At 42.3% G+C, this 23057-nt stretch overlaps 1 protein-coding gene across 5 annotated transcripts; it reads right to left on the bottom strand.

Moving 5' to 3' along the window:
* Positions 1-577: 577 nt before the first annotated feature.
* EEF1AKMT1 (EEF1A lysine methyltransferase 1) lies at positions 578-17530 on the bottom strand. 5 transcript variants are annotated; one of them, XM_032790931.2, is made up of 6 exons: positions 17410-17530; positions 15476-15556; positions 11475-11633; positions 10206-10288; positions 4216-4496; positions 578-828 (listed from the first exon to the last, which is right to left on the bottom strand). In XM_032790931.2, the coding sequence occupies exons 2-6, from the start codon at positions 15479-15481 to the stop codon at positions 674-676; spliced, it is 684 nt and encodes a 227-aa protein (XP_032646822.1). In that variant the 5' UTR covers positions 15482-15556; positions 17410-17530; the 3' UTR covers positions 578-673. The 5 variants fall into 5 exon arrangements, with proteins under 5 accessions (XP_032646822.1, XP_032646826.1, XP_074917769.1 ...); XM_032790935.2 differs by lacking the exon at positions 15476-15556 and having other exon boundaries at positions 17410-17529; XM_075061668.1 differs by lacking the exons at positions 15476-15556; positions 17410-17530 and adding an exon at positions 17347-17372.
* Positions 17531-23057: the final 5527 nt, after the last annotated feature.

The raw sequence follows: 23057 nt of genomic DNA, 5'->3' as shown, positions 1-23057 counted from the left end.
CCAGGATTGGCTTGGACCTCTCCCCACCCTCCCATTGGAGAGACTGGGACTGTGAATTTGTAGGAGCATTAATCTATGGCTGCAGGGGGAGGGGCAGCTGGACCAGGCCACCTAGACCCCGCACCCCTTCATTGCACTCATGGAATAGCCCTCATATGGGAAAGGACACCAATCAGGTCTAACTGGTGACTTAGAATAGAAAAGCTCCAATTACCAAGTCACCTGAACCAGCTAATCCCCATTCATCTCCTTAAGGACAGGTCTACACTACAGACCTATACTGACAGAACTATGTTGCTCGGGGGTGTGAAAAATTCCACATCCCTGAGTAACACAGTTATACTAACCTAACCCTGTAGAAAGTGCTATGTTGATGGAAGAAGCTCTCCTGTCGGCATCGAAGCACCTTCACTAAAGTGCTACAGCTGCACTGGTGCAGCTGTGCCGCAGGAGCACTCGCTGTACGTGAAGACAAGCCCTAAGTAGGGTACCAAAAGAAATCAGTTACAAATGTTTGCAGATTTAACAGATTACAGAGTCGGTCATATTTAGATGTCTAAAGCTAGCCCAGAAACCATTACCTGGAGCAACATCTTTAATAAAACAATGAGGACTGCAGACATTGCTGAAAGAAGGAATAAATGGACTTGACTGATATACTATTGTGCTCATTTTATGTACACTCTGAACAGCTAGAATCACAGTCTAGTCCAGAATCATAATTCACATAACATCGAAATTCATTGGCTAAGTTCTGCGCATGTTTTGGAGTAAAACTGCACATCTTCACACCAAGATGCTTCGCTGCCTGCTCTTCCATGACTGCACCTGAAGCAGAAAAAAAAAAAAAGGATTTCATGACAAAGAAAGGTAACAGCACATTCTATGCTTTTTTCTTTAAAAATTGTTCCTCCAGCATCCCGCTATTTTTACTTCCCTTCCACAATCCTCTGTAAAGCTCTGTGCCATCAAGCACTCTTGGGCCACAGAGAGGGTTGGAGTCCCAAGGGAGGGAGAAGGGAGGAGAGAAAGAAGGGAAAAGGTCTGAGAATGGTTTTATGTGCTTTCTCCGCTATCCCCTTCCCCTGGGGCTGACTGTTCTCCCTTGAATATGCTCGACTGTAGATCAAGAGCCAAATGAGACACAGACTCGAATTTCACACACTGCTGCCATTTGATGAGTGAGTATGCTCCAGAGTGTCATATTTAAAGCTACCCAGTTCAAAACCAGAGTTGCTTTAGGGAAGTAACACACTAGAGCAGAGGCTCCCAAACTTTACTTATTCAAGTACCACCTTCCTAAAAAAAAACTTGGAGAAGAGCTATGTGGCAGCTTAAACCTCAGCCAGCAGCTGCAGAATTTAGCAACTTGCAAATTCCTAAAGGCAGCAGCATTTTTCACTTATTTTCAATGAGTTCAAATAAATTTAAAATGACTTGTTTTAAAAAAATCACTCGAGAGTGGTATTCATGTTAGTGTAACTAAACTTAAACAACCCCCTTAATTACAGTGTGTGTTCCTGTCAGAGAATTCGTATTTGATTAGAACACTATTCTTCTCTTAGATGATCTCAAAGCACTTTACAAACAACAAATAAGCCCAAAATACCCCTGTGAAGCAGGCATTCTTTTTTAAGTTAGCTAACCTGAGGCACAGAGGTCGAGTGTGTGCTCAACTTCACATGCTTTAGCGACACAAGTGGGAAGAAAACTCAAGCGTCCCAAGTTTCAGTTTCATGCTCTAAGCCAGGGTTTCTCAAACTTCATTGCACCATGAGCCATTTCTGACAACAACAATTATTACATGATCCCATGACGGGACCGAAGCCTGAACCCGCCCCGCCCCCCCAGGTAAAGAGGCCAAAGCCAAACCCCAGTGTCCTGGGCGGGGGGAGGGGAGAGGAAAAGCCAAAGCCCAAGGGCTTTATCCCCATGCAGGAGGCCTGTAACCTGAGACCCTCCACCCAGGGCTGAAGTCCTTGGGCTTTGGCCTTGAGTGGTGGGGCTCAGGCTTCGTCCCCAGACCCCAACAAATCTAAGTCAGCTCTGGCAACCCCATTAAAATGGGGTCACTACTTTGTGGTCCTGACTCACAGTTTGAGAACTGCTGCTCTGAGCACTAGATAAATTGCTCTCTATAAACAGAACAGACTCTCAATGGTGTTCAGCTCCAGAAATATACAGGGATTCTCAGGCATGGAATACATATTCCCTATCTGTACTAGGGGCATTAGGCATATACAGGCAATAAGACTGTACAGCTCAGTGATCAGGATTTCCTAAAAACAATGCATTTTGTCCTAATTAGGATACAACTAGAGCTGTACTAAGAAAGGCAATTCCATTTCATGGAGGAGCACAAGTGTATTGGTAGACCCATTTATTGCTAAAGGTAATGTAGAAGGATTCTGCCACTGTTTAAAATCTCAGCCCTCAGGGCAGTTAAAATGTTAGGGAACATACATGAACAGTTAAAAACCCTACAGCACAGTAACAGTACCTGTTAGTTCTGATTCAGAACAAAAAACAGAATTTTTGAAGTTCTCCATGAAAGGGAATGGAGCCCTCCTCCAGGCCAATCTGCCTGGTGGGCTGCCCCAGTGCCATGGACCCTGAAGACTCTGGAGTCCCTGACTCCAGGGCAGTCTGGCAGGCAGGAGCTCGGCAGGCAAGCCGGAAGTAAACCTGCCTGGCAGCAGGGCCGGCTGTAGATTTTTTACTATCCCAAGCAAAATAAAATTTGGTTGCTCTCACTCCAGCCCTGGGCTCCCCACACCCTCCCCTGCTCCCCAGCCCTGGGCTCTCCCCCCTCACCTGCACCCCTCAGCACCCCAGGCCTAGACTCACACACACCCCGTGCTGCACCAGCTCTGGGCACCCCCCTTCTCCCCGCCCAGTGCCACCCCAGCCCTGAGCTCTGCCCCCTCCACCCGTACCCCCTGCCACCCCAGCCCTGGGCTCTTCCCTCCCCTCCCCCACCTGCACCCTCCTTTTGCCCCAGCCCTGGGTCAACGGTGACTTGCTCCCAAGGCGGGTCATTCAGCAGGAATTTTGGATGTGCACAGAACACAGACAGGATTGGTTCCCATATGGTTACAGAACTGCAGTAAAGTGGAACAATTTTCAGTTTGTGTGATTGGAGGATATCTGGGTGCATATTATAACACTGTCCTCCATAAATGAGGAAAAGTTGAGGTGCCTTTATTACTCTTTTGTTCTACTCTTTGTTTCTATGGGGAATTTGCCAATGTCTTCCTTTTAAACAACTTAAAAAAAAAAAAAAGGCAATGGCTGCTGAAAATAGCAATTCCAGTCTTAAAAACCACTGGGAAGCATTTCTTGCTCAATTTTATCTACTCTACAGCAAATTACACTGGATCAGTATATTTGATATGGGAGAAATGAAGTAACAGTGCCCAAATTGAGCCTGAGCACTTCTGAATTCTGAGGTGTTCAAATCTGGAAGGCAGGTGCTAGATTCCCTTTCTGAATATTAGCTAAATCTGGAAAGGAAAAGTCAGTTTCTGCTTCCCTGGCTCAGAAGCGGAAATCCTCCTAAGTGCCTGGTACTGTATCTAAATCTGCCCAGGTCCAGTAAAGCTTCTCCTCCCTTACTTTTCACTTTAAATTCTAGTGGGATCCACGTACCTCCCTTGCTAGGCTTCAGATAGAAGGGGCACTGTCCATTTAGTCCACCCAATTCCTTCTTTGGGGACTGCAAGGTGAGGTCACACCAGTATCCCTAAGCCAGTCTGGGGATGTCTTCTGAAGGGGATATCTGGGCCAAAGCCTTCTACTCCTTGGGCACACTTGTTCCCCATTCACAGTGCCATCCCGCTCTAGCAGTGAACTCAAGCTGCAGCATGAGGTTTCAGCTACCATACTCCCTCCCCCACTTTCCTGTTGGTAGTGGCTAAAGGAATGTTGGGAAATGAAGTTCTTTCCCTGCTCCAGAGCTGGTTCTACAGGCAGGGAGCTAATCATGGAACTACAGCTCCCAGGCTCGATCCCTGCTAGCAGTCGCCCCTGCAAATGGGCTGCCCCAAGCAGCTGCTTGCTTTGCTGGTGCCTAGAGCCACCCCTGCCTGGCAGACAAGGTTCTGTTGGACCCCTGCCTGGGTTCCACTGGAATGTCACCAAACTAGATAATATAAATATTTAGAGCAACAACATTGAGTATATTTTTTCCTCTCTCAAAAGACACAGATGCTATACCTGTACAGAGCAGAATCTTTCCTTTTGTTAAGTATTTGATTGTCTCTGCTGTTTTTCTGAGACACTCCTCAGACAGATAGGGTGGATCTGCTAATACTATGTCAAAACTGTGTGGTATGAGATTTCGAGGTAAATTCAACGGATTGTTGTAGTCATAGAAGATAAATTCCTCTCCATATACAGAAAATCTTTTGTCATATTCCAGTATACACACTGAAAAATCTTTGTCATCCTGTTCTTTCAGTTTCTGGTAAACACTTGGAGCACTAACACACGCTATTCTGAAAAGAAAAAGAAATAATTCAGAACCTTCTTTTTAAAGGGTAACAGACAAAGATTATATTAGAATTGGGCTCAGACCATAAGATTTAGATTTCTAACGCCCCAAAGTCAGGTCTATTTGCAAAACTAGATCTGGATTTTGACCTCTCTTCGAAGCCCCAAAAGTTCTGGGGTACTTGGATCATGGGTTTTGAATTGGACCTCACTTTTAAGTTATAACCTTTTTGCTTTTACTTTGATTTCTGCTTTTAATACATTCACTATAATTTTGCATTGAACAAACCAGCCATCCACAACAAGCCTCTCAGTATAAAAGCCATAATGATACATTAATTTGAGCAGAACCTGTTGTACCCCTAGCAGGGATTAAGGCCTGCCTCTTTGTATTAAAAATGACAGGATTTACATGCAGACAGTTATGAAGGTTAATAATGAACTACATCATGCTAATGATAATGGAGTACTAGCAGCAGAGATAATCAACAGTATGGCTGCTTGTAGCACCAAGCTGACTAACCTCAGAAAAGTCTATTAAACTATGTGGATTTTACCATGGTTGTGTTTAAACTCCACAAAGACAAGTAAAATGCTACAGCTCTTTTGACATAGTCAACAGATGAAACATCAAGAATAAGTTAAAAATACTGGTCATAAATGGCATCAATTCTGATGTCTCTCTCTGTTATTTGAAATAAATATTAGAGAGACTATGCCATGGTTAAATAACCAAAAAATGAAAACACTCTAAGATTTAACATTCTATTTTCCTTCCAATCTATTTTCACAGGAAGAACCTTCTAAAATTAAATCTAGGTTGCATGGTAGATTTATTCCCAGTTTCTCATCTGAGTGATCCTTCTATACAAAGTGCCAATTTCATGTACATGCAATCCAAATATAAGAATGTATGTGGCCCCATCCTTCTGCTTTGTTTATTCCCTTTGCTCCTTTGAGCAAACAGGGTATTGTAATTAACAAGCCTCCTGAGATTGCAATTAGAGCTGGTCAGGAATTTTTCAATGACATTTTTTTGAGGTCAGAAAATGGTGATTCAGCAAACTAACTCCACTCTAGAACAGTGTGGTAGTTAGAGCACTCACTTGAGATGTGGGAGACCCAGCTCAAGTCCCTGGTCTGAATCAGGCTAAACAGGGACTTAAACCAGGATCCCTCACATTCCAGGTGAGTGCCCTGACCACCAGGCTATTCCAGGGGCAAGGGAGTGGGGGGTGTCTGTATGTTTTTGTCAAAAGACCTCAAAAAGATCTTGGTTTCATCTTGATACAGAATGAGAAAAAAATTTAAATCGCAAAAATTTTCACAGGATGGGAAAACCATTTCCCATCTAGCTCTAACTGCCATACTCTGCCAACACACAAGAACAAAGAGGCAGAGCAATATGAATGTGTATATCTGTGAACAAAACAAACCTGATAGCTCTGGTTTCTTTAAGGCCTACCTGCCTTGACATGTCCTTTAAAATTACAGTAGAACTTTGATTTTATAAAGACCAATCTTACGTTCAACAAACCACTTTTCCCGACAGAGGCGGGGTGGAGCGTGGGGAAAAAAAAAAAAAATCACATAATGAAAATTATGTTTATGAAGAACAAGTCAACATCCCTTCACAGTCCAATGCCTTCAGTGCACTGGAAGTCATTTTGCAGTTGTTTGAAGAACGAGAAGAATGTGATGCAGTGCATGATACTGCACTCTATGGGCCATATCTACTGTACTTTTGAAATGTTCCATTTATGAAATTTTTGATTTAATGAACTCTTCTTTAATACCCAATTAGTTCATAAAATACAAGTGCTAGTGTAATTACAGCCCTTTGGTTGAATTTGTTCACAACAGCACATTAACTGGTAGCAGCAACAAGCAAATAATCTGTAAGAATAACATATTTAACCGTAACTATAAAAAATACACTTGCCATAATTTTTGGTTTTGAAATACCCAACCCATCAATCAAGATACTGCATAATTAGTTACACTGAAAAGAACATTGTATGGGATACTATCTTCATACTATCTGTATTCAGTTTTGTATACCAAGTATTCTAATGAGCAGAATGATAGAATAAATAGTTCTGACACTCAAATAGGTGTAACTTCAGAGTTAGACTGTGTAGACTGGCAAAGGTTTCTACAGTTCTAAAAATAACCTTTCTGCGTTTCTTTCTGAATCAGACTGCCAAGTTAATCATCAAAGCTATCTTAAAACCAAAGGAACTGCAATGATTTTTTTTCTTTGCTATTTCATTTAACAAAGTAGTAAGATCTGTGTTCAGTTCACAAGAAACTATCATTAGGAACATGCAGAAAATCTGCATGAACATCTTATAGCTAGTCACCAATGTTTAACAATTTAAAAAAAATTAGGATTTGGAAGCAGATTTGTAACAACAAAGCTCAGAACTAGTATGTAGCTTAGCTTAAAGAAAAGCCTCAGCAGACAGATAACAAGTACATACACATTCTCAAAACAAATGTAATTACAATAATTAACACAGGTTTAATATATTATAAATATATTACCATATATACTCATTCATTAGCCCTCTCGTTTATAAACCAACCCCCCAAAATGGATAGGTAAAAATAGCAAAAACTGTATGACTCTTTCATAAGCCGGCCCTATACTTCAGGGGTTGGAAAACTTTGGCTCCCGGTCCGTCAGAGTAAGCTGCTGGTGAGTTGGGATGTTTTGTTTATCTGGAGATTTCACAGGCAAGGAGACCTTCAGCTCCCAGTGGGCGCGGTTTGCTGTTCCCAGCCAACGGGAGCTGCAGGAAGTGCTGCCACTTCCCGTAGCTCCCATTGGCTGGGAATGGCAAACCATGGCCACATGGAGCTGAGTGGCTCCATGCCTGCAGACGCTCCAAGTAAACAAAATCACAATGTATTAGATATTCAATTTAATGATTCCATACAGTTTAAAATCGTCAAATTTTGGTGTAGACCCATTTATATGCTGAACCCCGTTCTTTGATGCATCACTTTTTACCAAACCAAAAATATTCAGCTTATGAACAAGTATATACGGTAGGTATTTAGGTCCTGATTCAGCAAAATGCTTAAATGTATGCTTTAGTACTTTGCTGCACTGGGGACTTAAGCACAACTTACCAAGCAAAGCTTGTTTTAAAGCAATATGCAAACAGAATTGAAAATTTAAGTTTAAAATAATTTTTTTCAAAGAATTTTTAGGAAAAAACACGATTTCCTGTTATGTTATTTTAATGGACAGAGGGGGACAAGAAAAGGGGAAATTAAGTCACAATTTAAAAAATAAAGACAACAGAACCCCAAAACAAAACATAAAAAAGGACTCTAGTCTGCGGCTTTTATTGTGTGAAGAAAGCAATCTGGAGTGAAGCTTCCAGTCTCTCTCCCTACAAACATGCCTAAGGGCAGGTTTACACTAAGAGAGCTACATCTGTGCAGCTGCACCTCTGTAGCGTGTCTGGTGAAGACGCTCTATGCCAAGGGGAGAGATCTCTCCTGTCGCCATAATTACTTCACCTCTGCGAGAGGCGGAAGCTATGTAGGCAGGAGCGCATCTCCTGCTGAAACAGCGCCAGTGCGGACAGTGCTTAGGTTGCTGTACCTTGTGTTGCTCATGAGGATATCTTCTTCACACCCCTACGTGACGCAAGTTAGATCGACTCAAGCGGTAAATGTAGACCTATCCTAAGAGCAGAAGTTTAAAATAATGGACATGCTGACTGGTGTACAGCACCTCCACTCAAGGACCATAAAGCACTTTACAAATATTAAGCTGCAAAACATTCCATGAGGTAGATATGGTGACTGTGATCAACTAGGCTGGTTAATGAGTTGCTCAATGCCACCGAGAATCAGTCACAGCCAGGATTAAAATCCAGGCCTCCCAACTCCCAGTCCTGTGGTCCAACCACTAAGTGACTGCTAATCATAGAACTGGAAGGGACCTCGAGAGGTCATCTAGTCCAGTCCCCTGCACTCATGGCAGGATTAAGTATTATCTAGACCAGTGGTCCCCAATGTGGTGCTCGTGGCCGCCATGGCGCCCGCCGAGGCATTTATGTGCACCCGTCTAGTGCCCAGCAGGGAGAAAAGCCGCAGACCCGCACTTGCCGTGGACAGAGAACTGCAAGGCTGCAGGTGCTGTTGTTCTCTGTCCCCGGCAGGCGCGGAGCCCGCCTAGTGCCCAGCATGGGAGAGAAGTGGCTTATCTCTAGCTTCTCCGGGGCTGCAGGCGCCAGCGTGCTCTGTCCCCGGCAGGTGCCAGGCGTGGCTTCTCTCTGGCTTCGAAGCCAGAGAGAAGCCGCGGACCTGCGCCTGCCAGGGACAGAGAACTCTGGGGCTGCAGGCACCAGTGTTCTTGGTCCCTGGCAGGTGCAGGGCCGCAGCTTAAGCCTGAGAGTAACTGCAGCCCCACTCCTGCCGGGGACAGAGAACTCCAGGGCTGCAGGCTTCATTCTATATTAAAGTACGAATAATAAATATATTTGGACCAGCAGTTCAACAATATTTTACTTTTTTTAAATAAATAAGATGAAAACTGTTTATGATATTTATTTTGTAAAAACTCCTTAATTTTTCTTACAGGTAGATAAAAAAGACCAAATTCACATGGTAAGGTGAAAGAGTCATTGCTGAATAATTTAATTAACACCCTTTACATGTAAAATTACTCTTTTTATCTTATGGATTCATATATTATGTAATATTAAATATGATTGTCATAGGTCTCACCCTCACTCTGAACTTTAGGGTACAGATGTGGGGACCTGCATGGACACTTCTAAGCTTAATTACCAGCTTAGATCTGGTCTCGCTGCCACCATCCAGAATTTTTGAGTACCTGGATCATTCCCTTGCCCCCTAAAACCTTCCCCTTCCTGAGTAGCCTTGAGAGATTCCTCCACTAATTCCCTGGTGAGTCCAGATCCAATTTCCTTGGATCTAAAAAAACAGGGAAAAAAAATCAATTGGGTTCTTAAAAAGAAGGCTTTTAATTAAAGAAAAGAAAGGTAAAGAAAGAAAAAAAACCTCTGGGGGACAGCATATCAGCTAATCTCACAGACAATAGATTGAAAACACAGGATGTTCCCCTGGGCAAAAATCTTAATACATACAAGAATACCCAATTTGATAATTCCCTTAATGGCACCAAGACAAGTCACAAAAGAAAATAAACATAAACCTATTTATTCCTTTCTAAAACTTACTACTCTGATAAGAGGCTGGTTCCTTGATCTTTTTCATTCCAGCTGAAACTGACTAAACAAAGGAAACTTCCCTCCTTCCTTCTGAAGCATCTTGTTCCCCCATTGGTTCCTCTGGTCAGATGTCAGCGAGGCTAGGTGAACTACTTAACCCTTTACAGGTAAAAGAGGCATTAACCCTTAACTACCTGTTTATGACAATGATGTTTTTCATATTATTGAATGTACAAATACAAAATAAGCCTTGAAAATTGTTGGTGCCTGCCACACTTCCAAAACCATGAATGTGCTACTGGCCACCAAAAGGTTGGGGACCACTGATCTAGACCATCTCTGACAGGTGTTTGTCTAACCTGGATTTCTATTTCTTACTACCAAAATTCTGATTTTTCTGTACTATCTAGAGAAACATGACTGAAAGTAGCCTACCTATAACACTTTAAGTAAGAAGAAACAAAATATTTAATTTATAAAATAATTAATAAAACCTACCTGCCACCTCTTCCAGCTGCCAGAATAGCTTCATTAGCCAGGCACAATGCAGTTTCATCATCATACCAAAACTGGCTCAACTGCTGGGGAAAATCATGCACAAACAATTACTGACTGCATCGGTCTTTGTGACTGGGCAGTATATGACACTTTTTGTTAACCAATATCAGCCCCATTGTAGGAAAACCAAAATCTACAGTTTTTTTGTATCATAAATTGCAATCCTGCACCTCTGAACAACTCTTAATAACTGAGCTGGAAAATGGATTTATTTACTGACAGTTTTGTTATTTCCTCTATAAACTAGTATTTCAAGCCGATAAATAGTAGCTACTTCACACTTACATGTTGCCAGAGTTTTATAAAAATCGATTACTATTTCAACAAAACCAAGCTATACCAGACTATTTAGATCATTCCTTTATTTAGTACCTTTGCCCTGTTACCAATGCTGATCAAAATCCAAAGATATTGTGTGCGCAGATATTTTAACTTCCAGTCTTTAAGTAGTTAAAAATTATGTTATTAAGAAGTCACTCATTTATTTTGAGGTTGGGAACAGTTTAGACCAGCTCAGGATTGTGAAAGGCAAGGAGACAGCCAGAGTGGAGAGATGGGAAAAAAATCAAGAAAGTGGTAGCAGTGAAGAATAGGAAAGATGAGATAGCAGAGGGTAGGAAGGAGAAAGTCAGGGACCACAGCAATCAGGAAAAAAAAGGGGTAGGAGGGACAGGAAAAAGAGAGCCAGAAAACCTCATGGCCAGAATCATCAGTCACAGGTAAGAAGGGACAAGTCACTTGTTCAAATAAGATCGGTAAAAAACAGAGAGGCATGATGAGAGAAGAGGAAAGAGTGTGCTATTTCCACATTATTACAATGTCGCAATTGCATCGCTTTCACACACACACCAAAGGAAAAATCTATACTTCCTCCACCCTCTCAGTCTGGAACTAAAATTTGTAGAGAGGGCAGCTACTTATCTTGGCATCTTTTCTCCCTTCCTCCCCTAGGTCAATTTCAATTAGTGCCAGATAGAACAAAACAAACAAGCAAGCAAACAAAAAACACCACATTCAGCTTCAATAACAAGTCAAGGAGACTGACTTTTATAGTGCGGAAACAGCTCCATTAGATTCCCCCACTCTTGAAAATGCCCTTTTTCATTCCCCCTTCCTCTTCACTTTCCAAAAGAAGCCTCACATTTCTGCTCCTCTGTAACTGGGCACTACAAGTAACTGAACTGCAGTCTCTGAAGTTTAGTTTCTTACCCAGTCCTCGTCTATTGAGCCAATGGAATACTGTTTAAACCCTTGGGAGATCTTTGTGCCCTCTCTCTGTTGCTGATCTCTGTAGAACTCCTGCAGGGCAGCCAGCGTATGGGATGAAAGCTGAGGGATGTCGTCATCATCATCATCACCACCCATTCTCTAGATGTTAAGAAGAAGAAGTGTTTAAACTCAGCTTTTCTCAATAACAGCATTTAGTAAAGACGAGCTCATTTGAGATAAAACAACAAACAGTGAAACACCTACTAACCAGAAAACTAAACTTTCTGAAGCCATGAACCAACAAAATAAAGCACATTCTCTCTTGCAGTGTAAGATGGATGTTGGATTGGGTGGGTAATATTAAAATGTATCAAACATCTATCAGCCAGAGGCAGATAGGAAATAGTCTGTCTCCAAGCAGAGTCCAGGGTGGAGTCCCAGAACCATTCCCTTTCTATACAGCTGAGGGCTGACTGATCTTACTGGTGTGTTATTCTTCCAGGACCACTAACCATTTTTTTCCTATCAGCCTCTAGCTAATTAGGCCTTTTGTGTACTTTTCAAGTCCTGTAGAATTCTGCTCCTGCCTTTCCACCTAAAAAGTGTGATGCAATTAGTGCTAAATTATTAGCAAAGAACTAGAACACATTTCTACGGTCAGCTCACCAATATAAAGCATGTTCTCCTCTGTTAACTTGTTGGAACAGGCGCATGGTTATTAATCAGGAGGAAAATGATCAGTTGCCTGCAGCAATAATAACTGACACGAAAGATCTACATTACCAGGAGTGAAAGCGGGCGGGGAAAGCAAACTCCCATCTGTTTTTATCATTTTCTTAATGAAAAAACCAGTCATTTAACATACCACATTACATGAGATTTCTTTCAATGTTAATACGCTAACCGCAGAAAGCAGCCATCCAGTACAGAGATAATGCTACAAACTATTATTAAGAACATATTGTAAAATGACCATATTATGCAGATTTTTAAATATCCTTTTCAATAAAAAGTGTATTAAAATGTATAAATTGAATTTATTAATTATAAGCCCTTTACAAATTTAGGGCCTGAATCTGTTGCCCTACACCTTGTGCAGTCATTTCCAGCAGCGAACTCTGAGTGTAAAATGCTACCAAATCAGAATGTTAGCATTTAACCCCATTAAACAGAGCAAGTAAAATTAATAGGTCCTAAGTATAAAATGAAAATGTCAACAAACTCTTTGGAAGTACTACTGGCCACTTCAATGTTACCAAACTAAGCACAAAACTGCACAGCAGTCAGTTTGATAAGTGATGCTCTGGAGTCATCAAGAACTTGTATCCTAGGATCAATATTGCCCTCACTCACTCTAATATCACTTTATACAAAGATGTCCCTAAATACTAGAAAGTCCTCCATAAGCCAAAACAAAGCAGATGGGAGGCTCATGAACACATCCCTCCCAAATGGCACTGCATGACTAGGAATTTGTATATTTACATATATGAATGGGGCCACAGCTGGAGGAACAGGCACACTGTACGTCAATTGAGAAGTTCTGGCATTTTTATAAATGACATCTGAACCCTTCAACTGAGTTATATCATCTTGTACCACTTCCTTTAACTCCAATCCTTACCCTCTGCATAACTCAAAGGCATTTGTAAAGCAGCAAAGAGTCCTATGGCACCTTATAGACTAACAGATGTATTGGAGCATGAGCTTTCATGGGTGAACACCCACTTCTTCGGATGCATTTATTACAGCTTCCCCACCATTATTTTTAGAAATGGTGGTGTTTAGGTAATACAAACATTGATAACACTACCAGGCTTCCCTTGGACAAAATGCAGCAAACTCTGTACCTTGTTGGAGATGATGAGAGTAATGATGTGAGAAAGGAAGAGATCCTGCTGTGTGCTGCAGAACCTGTCTTTCTCTTCTTAATATTGGGAAGCATGACTGGCCAAATTGTAGTTATCTGGGGCACAGGTAAATTAAGCATTAATATGCTTAATTAATGTTTATCCAATCAAAACAACCTGAGAAAAACATACTGCTGTACTTCGGTGCTCTGTAAGAAGTATGTGTATTTAAATTTATTTCTTTACCTTAGATATGTTGTGCCTACTCCAAAAGATATACAATTCCCCAATACCTTAATGCCCGTTTTGGACTGGAGTGGATTTTTTGGTTGAAAATCGTAAATCCTGAGATATATTTTTATTTTAGCGTCAAAGAATTATTTTAAACATATATAATGATGTTTCATACTAAAACATGGTTGAACAAACCAGCAGGCTCAAAGTGGGACTCTTTGGCTGTTGATACTTCTGTTTGAAGGTAATCTCTTGCAAATCTGTTTACGTTCTTTTCTCTGCCAAATGCTACACTGAGTGCACAAGTCTCTTCCTTCATAGATGTGATCAGTGTCTCTTCTGTAACATGTTATAGATATTATAAGTAGGTAGGTTTACAAAGACAGCCTTTGCTGAAAGCGGAAGATTGTGTAATTGTGATGAACAGGGTATTGAAGGAACTGGTAGATTCTCCATTTCTTGATGTCTTCAGATCAAAACTGGTTGCCTTTCTGGAAGTTACGCTTTAGCCAAACACAAGTTATGCATTACTCAAACACATATAGGGGTAACTGGATGACATTTTATGGCCTATGATATACAGAAGGTCACACTTGATGATTCAGTGGTCCCTTCTCTCCTTAAACTCTATGAATTTGGTGGAAGAACCATAATATTTTTTGTGACAGTTAAACACAATCATTCTCTCACTGGAAACAGTGCCATCTGGTGGACTAATAGGTCAAATAAAAATCTGGTAATTACTAAGAAGAAGTGATAAAGTTTATTCTTTCAAGAAATGTGTTTCCCCTACTTCTGATCAAAGGATTCAACAAAATAATGAAATACTAATATTTAATATTAAAGAACACAATAGTATATGTAATCTGAATGTAATACACGACTATAAATTGAGGAATATAGCCTCTTCTCCACACAGAAATGACTGTTTGTGGAAGTTGTGCACAAGCATCAAAGGAAACTATTCTTTAACTCAGAAATACGTTTATATATTTATCTAAAAATTAGGGCTGTCAATTAATCGCAGTTAACTCATGCGATTAACTCAAAACATTTATTGTGATTAACTGCAATTTTAATCACATTAATAATAATTGGAGATATACCCATCTCTTAGAACTGGAAGGGACCTTGAAAGGTCATTGAGTCCAGCCCCCCTGCCTTCACTAGCAGGACCAAGTACTGGTTTTTTGCCTCAGAACCCTAAATGGCCCCTCAAGGATTGAAATCACAATCCTGAGTTTAGCAGGCCAATGCTCAAACCACTGAGCTATCCCTCCCCCGCTCCCCATTGTTAAACAATAGAATACCAATTGAAATTTATTAAATATTTTGATTGCTTTTCTACATTTTCAAATATATTGATTTCAGTTACAACACAGAATACGAAGTGTACACTGTTCACTTTATATTATTTTTATTACAAATATTTGCACTGTAAAAATGATAAAATAGTATTTTTCAATTCACCTCATATAAGTACTGTAGTGCACTCTCTTTATCATGAAAGTGTAGCTTACAAATGTAGATTTTTTTTGTTACATAACTGAACTCAAAAACAAAACAATGCAAAACTTCAGCACCTACAAGTCCACTCAGTCCTACTTCTTGTTCAGCCAATTGCTAACACTAACAAGTTTGTTTACATTTAAGGGAGATAGTGCTGCCCTCTTCTTATTTACAATGTCATCAGAAAGTCAGAAGAGACATTTGCATGGCACTTTTATAGCTCACATTGCAAGGTATTTACATGCCAGATATGCTCAACATTCATATGCACCTTCATGCTTCGGCCACCGTTCCAGAGGACATGCTTCCATGCTGATGACACTCATTTAAAATAAAAAAAAAAGGCAATAATTATATTTGTGACTGAACTGGTTGGGGAAGAATTGTATGTACCCTGCTCTATTTTACCTGCATTCTGCCATATATTTCATGTTATAGCCGTCTTAGATGATGACACAGCACAGGTTGTTCACTTTAAGAACACAGTCACTGCAGATTTCACAAAACACAAAGAAAGTACCAGTGTGAGATTTCTAAAGATAGCTACAGCACTCAATCCAAGGTTTAAGAATCTGAACTACCTTCCAAAATCTGAGAGGGACAAGGTGTGGAGCAAGCTTTCAGACGTCTTAAAAAAGCAACACTACAATGCAGAAACTACAGAATGCAAACCATCAAAACGGAAAATCAACCTCCTGCTTTTTTATGTCCTCTTTTCTCCACCCAATCAAAAAAGATTCAGGGTTTAGCCTTTAGGCCTGTAAAACTAAGAGTGTAAAGAAAATTCTGCAGTCAAGCTACCCAACACAAATACATCTTTTTAAGACTAATTTTGTTCTTAGTAGTCTGTTAAACTGCCTAGCATAAACAACTATAAAATTATTACTAATATAAACTGCAAGTCCACAAAGCTACTATTGCTATTGGCTCTGAATTTGACCAGTTCTATCTAGAGCAAATCACTCTGAAACCCAGATCAGAGTCAGGATAAAAATGACATCATTGCAGATCAATGGTTCTCAGCCAGGGTTACACGTACCCCTGGGGGTATACAAAGATCTTCCAGGGGGCAACTCAAATCATCTAGATCAGTGTTTCTCAAACTAGGGTTTGCAGACCCTAGAGGGATCACAGGATGGGGTCACTGCATCACAAGTGCAGAGCCAGCATTAGGGAGTGGCAAGCAGGCCAACTGCCCACGGCCCCATGCCAGAGGGGGCTCTGCAAAGCTAAATTACATGCTTCAGCCCTACTGCTGGGACTTGCTCAGGCTTCAGATAAGGTTCACAAGTGAAAAACAGGCTCAAATATCACACTGAAACGTACATACAATATTTATATTCCAATCTATTTATTTTATAATTATAGGGTAAGAATCAGAAAGAAAGCAATTCTTCAGTAACAGTGTGCTGTGACACTTGTATTTTTATGACTGATTTTGTAAATTAAGTAGTTTTTAAATGAGGTGACATGTAGAGTATACAAGACAAATCAGACTCCTGAAAGGGCTACAGTAGTCTGGAAAGATTGAGAACCACGGCCCTAAATACCCTGATGCTGGTATAAGTTGCCAGTACTTGGAATGACCAACAAGACCGCGTACTAGGCCTGTGTTTCTCCAGTAAGCAAGTCAACACTGGAGACAAAAACTGCATTTTCCATCTTTGCTGTTTTTTTCCTCTGCTCTCTTGTATTTGTCTTGTTTTTTCTTCCAGAAAATTGGATTGGATTTTAACACCACCACCACCAGCAGCAGCTCATCTCAACTAACACCGGAGCTTTTCCTTCTACACTCTCTATAGTTAACACGGAAGTGAACAAGGGATGTTCTTAAAAAGAAAGCCCTATTTAAATACTTTAAATTTCAAATGCTGAATTGTTCCCCCTCTTCATTTCCTGCACCTTTACTGAAAACTTAAAGAGGATTTACAATGTTTGCCAATTGCCATGGTATTAAACAGCTTGAGATCTGTATACCGAACCCTGAACCTTCTTTAACACTGAGTCTGATGCTGGACGGTGACTTTTTAGACCCATATAATCCATCAAAATTAACACACACCCCCTCCCCCAAGTCAACACCTCCACTGAAACCACCCCTCCCCCAATCCAACCCGACCCCAACGCTCCCCTCCAAAAACCTCCCCCAACCCCAACGGTCCCGCCCCCTGTGCTTAGAATAGGAAACGCAAACCAACGCTCCCCCTAAAAACCGCCTCCTCCCACCCACCCCAACCACCCAAACACCCTCCCCAACTCAACCCCAACGCCTCCCCCACCTCTCCCTGGAGCCTTCATTCAGTCGCTCCCAGCCTCAGCAGGCCTTTCGTCACTTCACTCACCGCGGGCCCAGCTCCCTCCGCGCGCGGGCCCGACACCAGAAAGTGACTGTTACGCGAGCGACCGCGCGCACTCCCGATCTACGTGCACGACCCTGCGAGCGGGGGCGCGCACGCGATGCCGGCTGCGCTCGGGCCCGGTGAGTCTGGCGACCCATCGCCCCGCCCCCTGGGCGCGTTACCGGGGGCGGGTTCCGCCCTGTGGATGAGAGCTCGGCGCTCCTCCTGCCTCATGCGGGGCCGCGCTGCTTAGTGCCGCCTAGCTCGGTAACTGCAGCCCTGCGGGGCGGTGCCCGGCCGAGCTCTGGGCGTCCTGCTCACTGCTTCGGCCAGGTGCTCGGCCCAGGGCACCTTTAGCCCCGCACGCTGCCTTGGCCAGGGCTGCCTACGCGCCCCGGGGCCTGCGTGGAAGGGGGCGGCCCAGCTGCAGCCACTGCTCTAGCCCGGCGGATCCTGCTCTCCGTGCTGAACCAGGGGTCCGCTCCTGCGGCAGCCCTGCCTGGCCCCACGTGCTGCCTCAGGAGTTGGATTGTTTTAGTTTTGATTTTGGACCTCTTTGAGTCGCTTTCTCTTGCTCTCTGGTTTTTCCTTAAATCCTCCCTACTAAAGGTTGGTCTCACAGCGCTATCAGGGTGCTTGTCTTCAGCAGGGGACAAAAGGAAGCTCTGGGGTGAATTATAGGCCAGCCTAACTTCAATACCCCCCAAAATACCGGGTAAAATACAAATTATTAAACAGTTTATTAAAACCTGGAGGATAATAAGGTCATAAAAGTAATAGCCAACATAGATTTCTTAGGGACAAATTCTGCCAAACCCATCTAATTTCCTTCTCTGACAGGTAGGGTTGCCAATCCTCCCTGATTGGCTGGGAGTCTCTCAGAATTGGGTTTGAGCTGCAGGAGGTTACTGAAGCCAAATCAGGAAATTTTAGGCCACTAAAAGTCCAGCAGCAAAGCAGGGCCAAGGCAGGCTCTTTCCTACCAGTCCTGGCTCTGCAGGGATCCCAGAAATGACCGGTGTATCTGGCTTCTAGGCTCCAGGTCTCTGCACTCTACCCTGAGCACCAACTCCACAGCTCCCATTGGCCGGGAACCACAGCCAATGGGGGAGCTGCAGGGGCAGCACACAGATGCACCTGTCTGCCTCGGAGCTGGGCATGCCAGCTGCTTCCCAGGAGCCATCTGAGGCAAGTGCTGCCTGGCTGGAGCCCACACCCCAATTACCTGCCACAGCCTTGAGTGCCCTCCTGTACCCAAACGCCCTCCCAGAGTCCCTGCCCCACACTCCCATCCCTGAGCCCCCTCCCACACCCAAATTCCCTCTCAGAGCCTGCAACCCAACCCCCTGCCCCAGACTTAACTCAGAGCCCCCTCCCACACTCCAAACCCCTCAGGCCCAACCCAGAGCCCACACCCCAAACCTCTGCTGCAGTCAGGTATAAGTATATGTGGGGGGGGGGGGCAGGGGTGGAGTGAGCAGAAGGTGGGGCCTTAGAAAAGGAGCAGGGCAGGGGTGTGGCTTTGGGGCAGGGTAAGGATGTTCAGGTTTGTGTGATTAGATCAGTCCCAACCTTTTCATCTGGCAGGTGCCAGATGAAGGACCACTGCAGCAGTGGAACAACTGCCGAAATGCAGCCATCTCTCGATGACGCCACTTGCTGTTGACAAGTGAAGTCATCGAGGGGCGTCCCCACCGAAATTCGGGGGTGACACCTCTCAATCACATCACTTATTGACAGCAAGCAGTGTCTTCGAGAGGTGTTCCTGTAGAAATGCCACTGAAATTCGGCGGCATTTTGGTGCAAGCTCTCCTGGGGGCTGTGGTGCCCGCGGGCACCGCGTTAGGGACCACTGGATTAGACAGTGGCGCTGCCCAGAGGCTTTGCTCCTGTGTCACACTTTTCCCACCCTCACTCAGCCTCTCCCCCAAAGCTGGTAGGGTAGGGCTAGCAGGAAGCTCAGGGTGGCTGGTGCAGGCCGGTGACCTGGGACTCAGGCTGGCTGGGCCAGCCCGTGCTTGGGTCAGCTAGGCCAGGACAGGGCTGCTGGGGAAGGCCAGCCCATGGGCTGGGACTCAGGGTAGTGCTCCTCTGGCCATGGCAGGGGGCTCAGGGCTTCAGCAGGGTGGGACTAGGGGCTTGTCTCCCTATCGGGGTTCACATGCTGCCCTTGACAATGAAGAGGATGCTTATAAAATTTGTAAATGACACCAAGGTGGAAGGGGTTATAAGCACTTTAGAGAACACAGAATTCATAATTATGTTGATACATGGGGAGGATTGAATTCAACAAGATGAAATTCAATAGACAAGTGCACAGTACTATACTTAGAAAGAAAAAACCAAATACAAAATAGAGAATAAAGGATATTGTCTACAAGGATTGGGGAGTTCCAGTGGATCACTACTGTGAGTTAATGTAATGCATTGTGAAAGGAAAATATTCTGGGTTGTGTTAACAGGAATAGAATATGTAAGACTGAGACAAATTACCTCCCCTCTCTACACAGCGGTGGTGAGGCACCACACTTTTTTTTTCTAAAAAAAAAAAAAAAAAAGGACAAATTAGAGAGAATCCAAACTATTGCAAAAACATTGATAAAAGGTTCAGCAAACCTGACCTCTGAGGAAAGGTTAAACTGGGCAGTCTTCAAATCTGTCAAACATTTTTATAAAGAGGACTGTGATCAATCGTTCTCCACCTCCATTGTGGGGAGGAGGGAGGATAAAATGTAATCAGCTTAATCTGTAGCAAGGGAGATTCAGGTTAGGTATTAGGAAAAGCTTTCTAACTATACAAGGATAGTTAAGCATAGAAACAAGTACCTCTGGAGGTTGTGGATTCTCAGTCATTGGAGGTTTTCAAGAATAAGGTTTTGCATACACTGACACTTTTGGCATTAAAACTTTTGTTGTTCGGGTGGGTGAGGTGTTTTTTCACACCCCTGAGAAACAAAAGTTTTAACAACGAAAAGTATCGGTGTGGACAGCGCTTCATCAGATCTGGGAACTTTACTACACAATGCATGATGCGACACCATCAACCGTAGTCAGGGGCTTGTGCAACAGTCTTTAGTAGACTATATGTAATTGATGATTTTAAGTTCCCTTACCTTGTTTACATTCAGTGCCATTTTCCAGCTCAGGAGGCAAGTAGCATAGGAGAACTAGTAACCTGGAATGTGTTTTTAACAATTTAAAGAAACATTAAGCTACTCAAAATATTTTGAGTAGAAGATAAATATAAGCTATCAAGCAACAGTTCATTAATCCTCCTCCTTGCCCCTGCTGAATGTAGAAATAGAATCTGGCATCTAGTAGCTATAGAACCACACTTTATTCTCTGTGGCTATTTCCTGGAGGTTGCATATATCCCTAAGAGGATTAAAAGGTCTTGCGTTGAAGGCTCTTACACCCTTCACCAGTCCCATACTTCAATATAATCTGTTATCTGACTCAAAATAACTTCTTGCCTTTACTGAAAATCCAGCAAAAGAGGAATTCCATCCCACTATGGAGGATTCTGCCACATGGCACCAATTAGCCAAGGGGAAGTCCACTGCTACTACGGCTTTGGTTATTTCGATTCCAAAACTTCCTTTGAGTTGCTGAATAATCAAAAATAGCTGACATTTTAAATGAGGTAACTTTCTACCTCCATTAGTGGTACAGAATATTGCATATTAGGGATCAGCTCCCAATTTAATAAGATTTTACCTACCTCCGTGGGATGCCATGAAGATTTAATGAAAAGTATTTAAGAGGTAAAGCTCTACAGAAAGGGCTATAAGGCTCAAGCATAAGGTACAGGCTAGAGGAAGGGAGGAGCTCCACTTCTGATCCAGATTTCTTTGAAACATGGTCTCCCTATGACTAAAAGTTTCCTCTTCCCTCCCAGAAAAGTTACTGGAAGCTGGATGGAATTAAAGATGTGTGGATTTGGCAATCATTGAGTATGGGTTTGGACATTATCTAGTGGCAGACAAAACCAGAGATCAACTTGATGACTAGGAACCATGAGTTGCTGGGTCCTTTCTATATGGCTGTAGGGTCAAACTCAAAAGCCATCATAAGAAACAAAAAGAGTGTCTGTGATACTGTGTGCTAACAAAAGCAGCATCTTACTAAGGGTCATTTAGTCAGTTTCCTACTCCCTCTTTGTGAGTAAACTCACTTCTAGTTAAATCATTTATTGCATTCTCACAAAAACAGATCCGGTTCCTTTCTTTATAGATGCATCACTGACTATTACTACATTATTCAACAGAATTCAATTTCTTTCCTCTGATATTGCTATCTTTAAAATTGGATAGATATGCTAAAAACTAATTTGATGCAGTAGAGAATTTCTGCTTGTAAGCAAATGCCAGTTCTGCTTATTTTTGATTATCTTAGCTAGAGATCATAAGGGAAAGAATCTCTCTGCTTTGTTAGGAAAAATAATGAATTTTAAACAATGCAGTCCTACTCTGAAAAGTGACCACAGCCTTACGAAAGAATAAGTGGTATTCTATTCTGACTGGCACATCAATAAAATTAAATTACAATTGCTGAATCTTTATTGTTAGTGATGTGTAAGCCAGAAAGAACAGAGCCTGATTTTCATATTCTAGGTGAATTTTCAAGGCTGGTAGTTGGGGAAGGGGAGATGAACAAAAAACTTTTCATTTGTAAACCGTGACTTTCACCTGGAAGCCACTGAACCACAAATATGCACCTCCACACAACCATTTTGAGAGTCACGTAGACTAGAATCTCACTGTAAAGTTTGTGAAAAGTACCTGAATGACAACACTGGCAATCTCCAAGCTACACAACCACCCCAGATGCATATCCCTTTGTTCCCTCAGGTCAGGGGAGAGCTGAACAACTGCTACAGCTAAGAGAACAGTTCACTGCACCTGTCCTTTAATTCTTAAGTCTCTCTGCTGAGAATGCAGATTAAGGCGTAAATTAGAGCCTATCATGATGGCTGTGTTGGTGGTCAGACTACCACAGAAGCCATTACCACAGATCTCCCATTCCAAGTATGGGGGAAAATTGTGTAGAAACTTGATTTTTGAATGGCAACCAGAGGACAAATTTATAAATTCTTGTTATAAATGGAAACAAATATAGAATTTCCAATATCTAAATGAGCTAACAGAACATTTCCCATATTAATGGATTGTGCTATGTGGCATAAATGTGGGATCATCCTGTTTTCTCTGAAAGCCCAGAATAAGCTATTCAAGGTCCTCCCAGACTTACCACAACATAGACACTATTGTAACATGCAGATTTTGTTGGCCTTTGAGAGGCTGACAAAAGTGTTTTCAACTGGCCTTTTTCAAACAAAGATGTAATCACACTCTGCCATCACAAGAAGCAGGAAGAAAAATATATAAAATATATTTAGCAAAACCAGTAAAATTAAAGTGGAACAAAAATGCAGTCAAGTAGCAAACATTTTGTACAGCAGCAGATTTTACATAAATTTTCCTACAGATACGTCTGCACTTATTTCATACTTTCTTTTTGAGGAAGCAAATAGAAATAAACTAATGTTATGAAATTTTTTTTTCTGAAAATGGTACTTTTTTAAAAACTCTAATTCAGACTATAGGTCTAACAAAAGTAAGACAGACAGAAGTTTCCATAAATTCCAACTA

Source organism: Chelonoidis abingdonii, chromosome 1 (assembly GCF_003597395.2).
Source record: "Chelonoidis abingdonii isolate Lonesome George chromosome 1, CheloAbing_2.0, whole genome shotgun sequence".
Taxonomy (NCBI): Eukaryota; Metazoa; Chordata; order Testudines; family Testudinidae; genus Chelonoidis; species Chelonoidis abingdonii.
The sequence above is the reverse complement of the archived record's forward strand: the minus strand, read 5'-3'. Positions and strand labels throughout refer to the sequence as shown.

Coding starts and splice junctions, on each gene's coding strand:
- EEF1AKMT1 (XM_032790931.2), bottom strand. Junction 10,289..11,474: donor GCTCAATAGACGAGGACTGG/GTAAGAAACTAA, acceptor GATTTTCCCCAG/CAGTTGAGCCAGTTTTGGTA. Junction 829..4,215: donor AAAGATTCTGCTCTGTACAG/GTATAGCATCTG, acceptor TTTCTGCTTCAG/GTGCAGTCATGGAAGAGCAG.